Genomic DNA, 1,716 nt, shown 5'->3' with positions numbered 1-1,716 from the left:
TATTTTTTTATAGATCGATATGACACCTATCATTAAATTGAAAAATAAATTTAATTTAAATAAATCTCCATTAAATGCTAACATTTACAACAATAATGGTCTTCACGAACAAGAGGAAATACAATCAACAGCTAGAAAACCTATACAAGACTGTTTAAATGTTGATGATGAAATATTAATTAATATAAGTAACGTATCTGCTAGTTTCAATGTGAAATCACATTTAAATCTCAGATATTTAGCACTGCATGGGCATAATGTGGAGTATAAACGTGAAAAAGCGGTAATATAATATTATACATAATTTATTTATTTTAATTGAAAGTATATTGTAACTCCCTACCCCACCACAAGCTCAGCTTAAAGGGGTAGGATATTTTGTTATATATTAGAACATTGTATTATATTTAAATATTTAATATCGAAAAAATAATCAAAAAGAAAATTCTTTTATTTATGTACACACTCTTGAATTGAAACACATTTGTATATATTATGTTTTTTTTTATTATTTTAGAAACTCGTAATGAAGTTACGGAAGCCAAGTGCTACAGCAATTATATGGTCAAGTGGTAAAATAGTTTGTATAGGTTCAGCATCTGAATATGATTCAAAAATAGCTTCAAAACGTATTGCTAGAATTATTCAAAGACTGGGATATAGTGATGCAAAATTTAGTAGTTTCAAAATTATCAATGTTCTCGGCTCATGTAGTTTACCATTTTCCATCAGAATTATACAATTTTCCGAAAAATATAAATTGAATTCTCAGTAAGTACCTAAATTATAATTCATTATACTACCTAAATGTAATGTAAATCTCACTATAAATATTATAGATTTCAATGTTATTAAAAAAAAAATTAGTATTGGGAAATTTTAAATGGCTTAATTACGCTTAATTATATATTTTATATATATATTTTTATTTGACATATAAATTACATTGGGCGTTGAAAAATTGCACAATAATGATATTAGTGAATGGTGACATAAAAAGGGTAGGAAAAGTGTTCCGATTATACTCCAATCAACATTATTTTAGTTCATTACCTAAGATTTAATTTAACATATATTTATTTACTGTAAAAATCGTGTTTTTTAGCTCACGATGCATTGTTTTATGGTGCATAGTGCACCACTTTTGTTGCCAAGTGCATAAAAATTATCATTGACTATTAGTGTCTATTATCATTCGATTGTGATTCAGAATTACAATGCGTAAATAAATGTCCTCTTCTGAAACATTCAAACAACATTGTATCATAGGCAAAGTTTTTCAGAGATAAATAAAATTTTATTAAACAATTGTATTTATAATCAATTATAATAGGCTAATAAATAACGTCGTTGATGTCAAAAATATGTGTTATGATATTATTTTTACCATGAAATAAAATCAAAGAAAATACATTTAAGTCTGGCTTAATATTTTCTTAAAGGAGCACACGACACAAAAAATAAGTTATTTTATTTGAAAAAATGTTCTTTTCTAAGGATAATGGTATAGGTTTTACGTTTCTATTAACATTATTCAATAAGTTATGAGCAATTGAAAAAAGACACGTGACGTCATTGGTCCCTACTCATCGTAATTGCCCATCTTATACGTGTAGAAGTTCCTCGCTTCACACAACGATTTACCCACCTAAACATTTTATTTTTGAAATTTAATTTACGTATAAATGTGTAGTTTTATGTGTTTAAGTCGATGCA

General features: G+C 26.2%; 1 protein-coding gene across 1 annotated transcript in view; it reads left to right on the top strand.

Annotated features, from left to right (window-relative positions):
* LOC100575638 (TATA box-binding protein-like protein 1) overlaps positions 1 to 1,716 on the top strand; it is a 16,667-nt gene that overhangs the window by 7,487 nt on the left and 7,464 nt on the right. The window contains exons 2-3 of the mRNA XM_003246661.4: positions 14 to 283; positions 518 to 771. Coding sequence (XP_003246709.1) covers positions 20 to 283; positions 518 to 771 — 518 coding nt within the window. The 5' untranslated portion in view covers positions 14 to 19. The remainder of the gene's footprint in view (positions 1 to 13; positions 284 to 517; positions 772 to 1,716) is intronic.

The sequence above is a fragment of the Acyrthosiphon pisum genome, chromosome X (assembly GCF_005508785.2).
Source record: "Acyrthosiphon pisum isolate AL4f chromosome X, pea_aphid_22Mar2018_4r6ur, whole genome shotgun sequence".
Taxonomy (NCBI): domain Eukaryota; kingdom Metazoa; phylum Arthropoda; class Insecta; order Hemiptera; family Aphididae; genus Acyrthosiphon; species Acyrthosiphon pisum.
The sequence above is the reverse complement of the archived record's forward strand: the minus strand, read 5'-3'. Positions and strand labels throughout refer to the sequence as shown.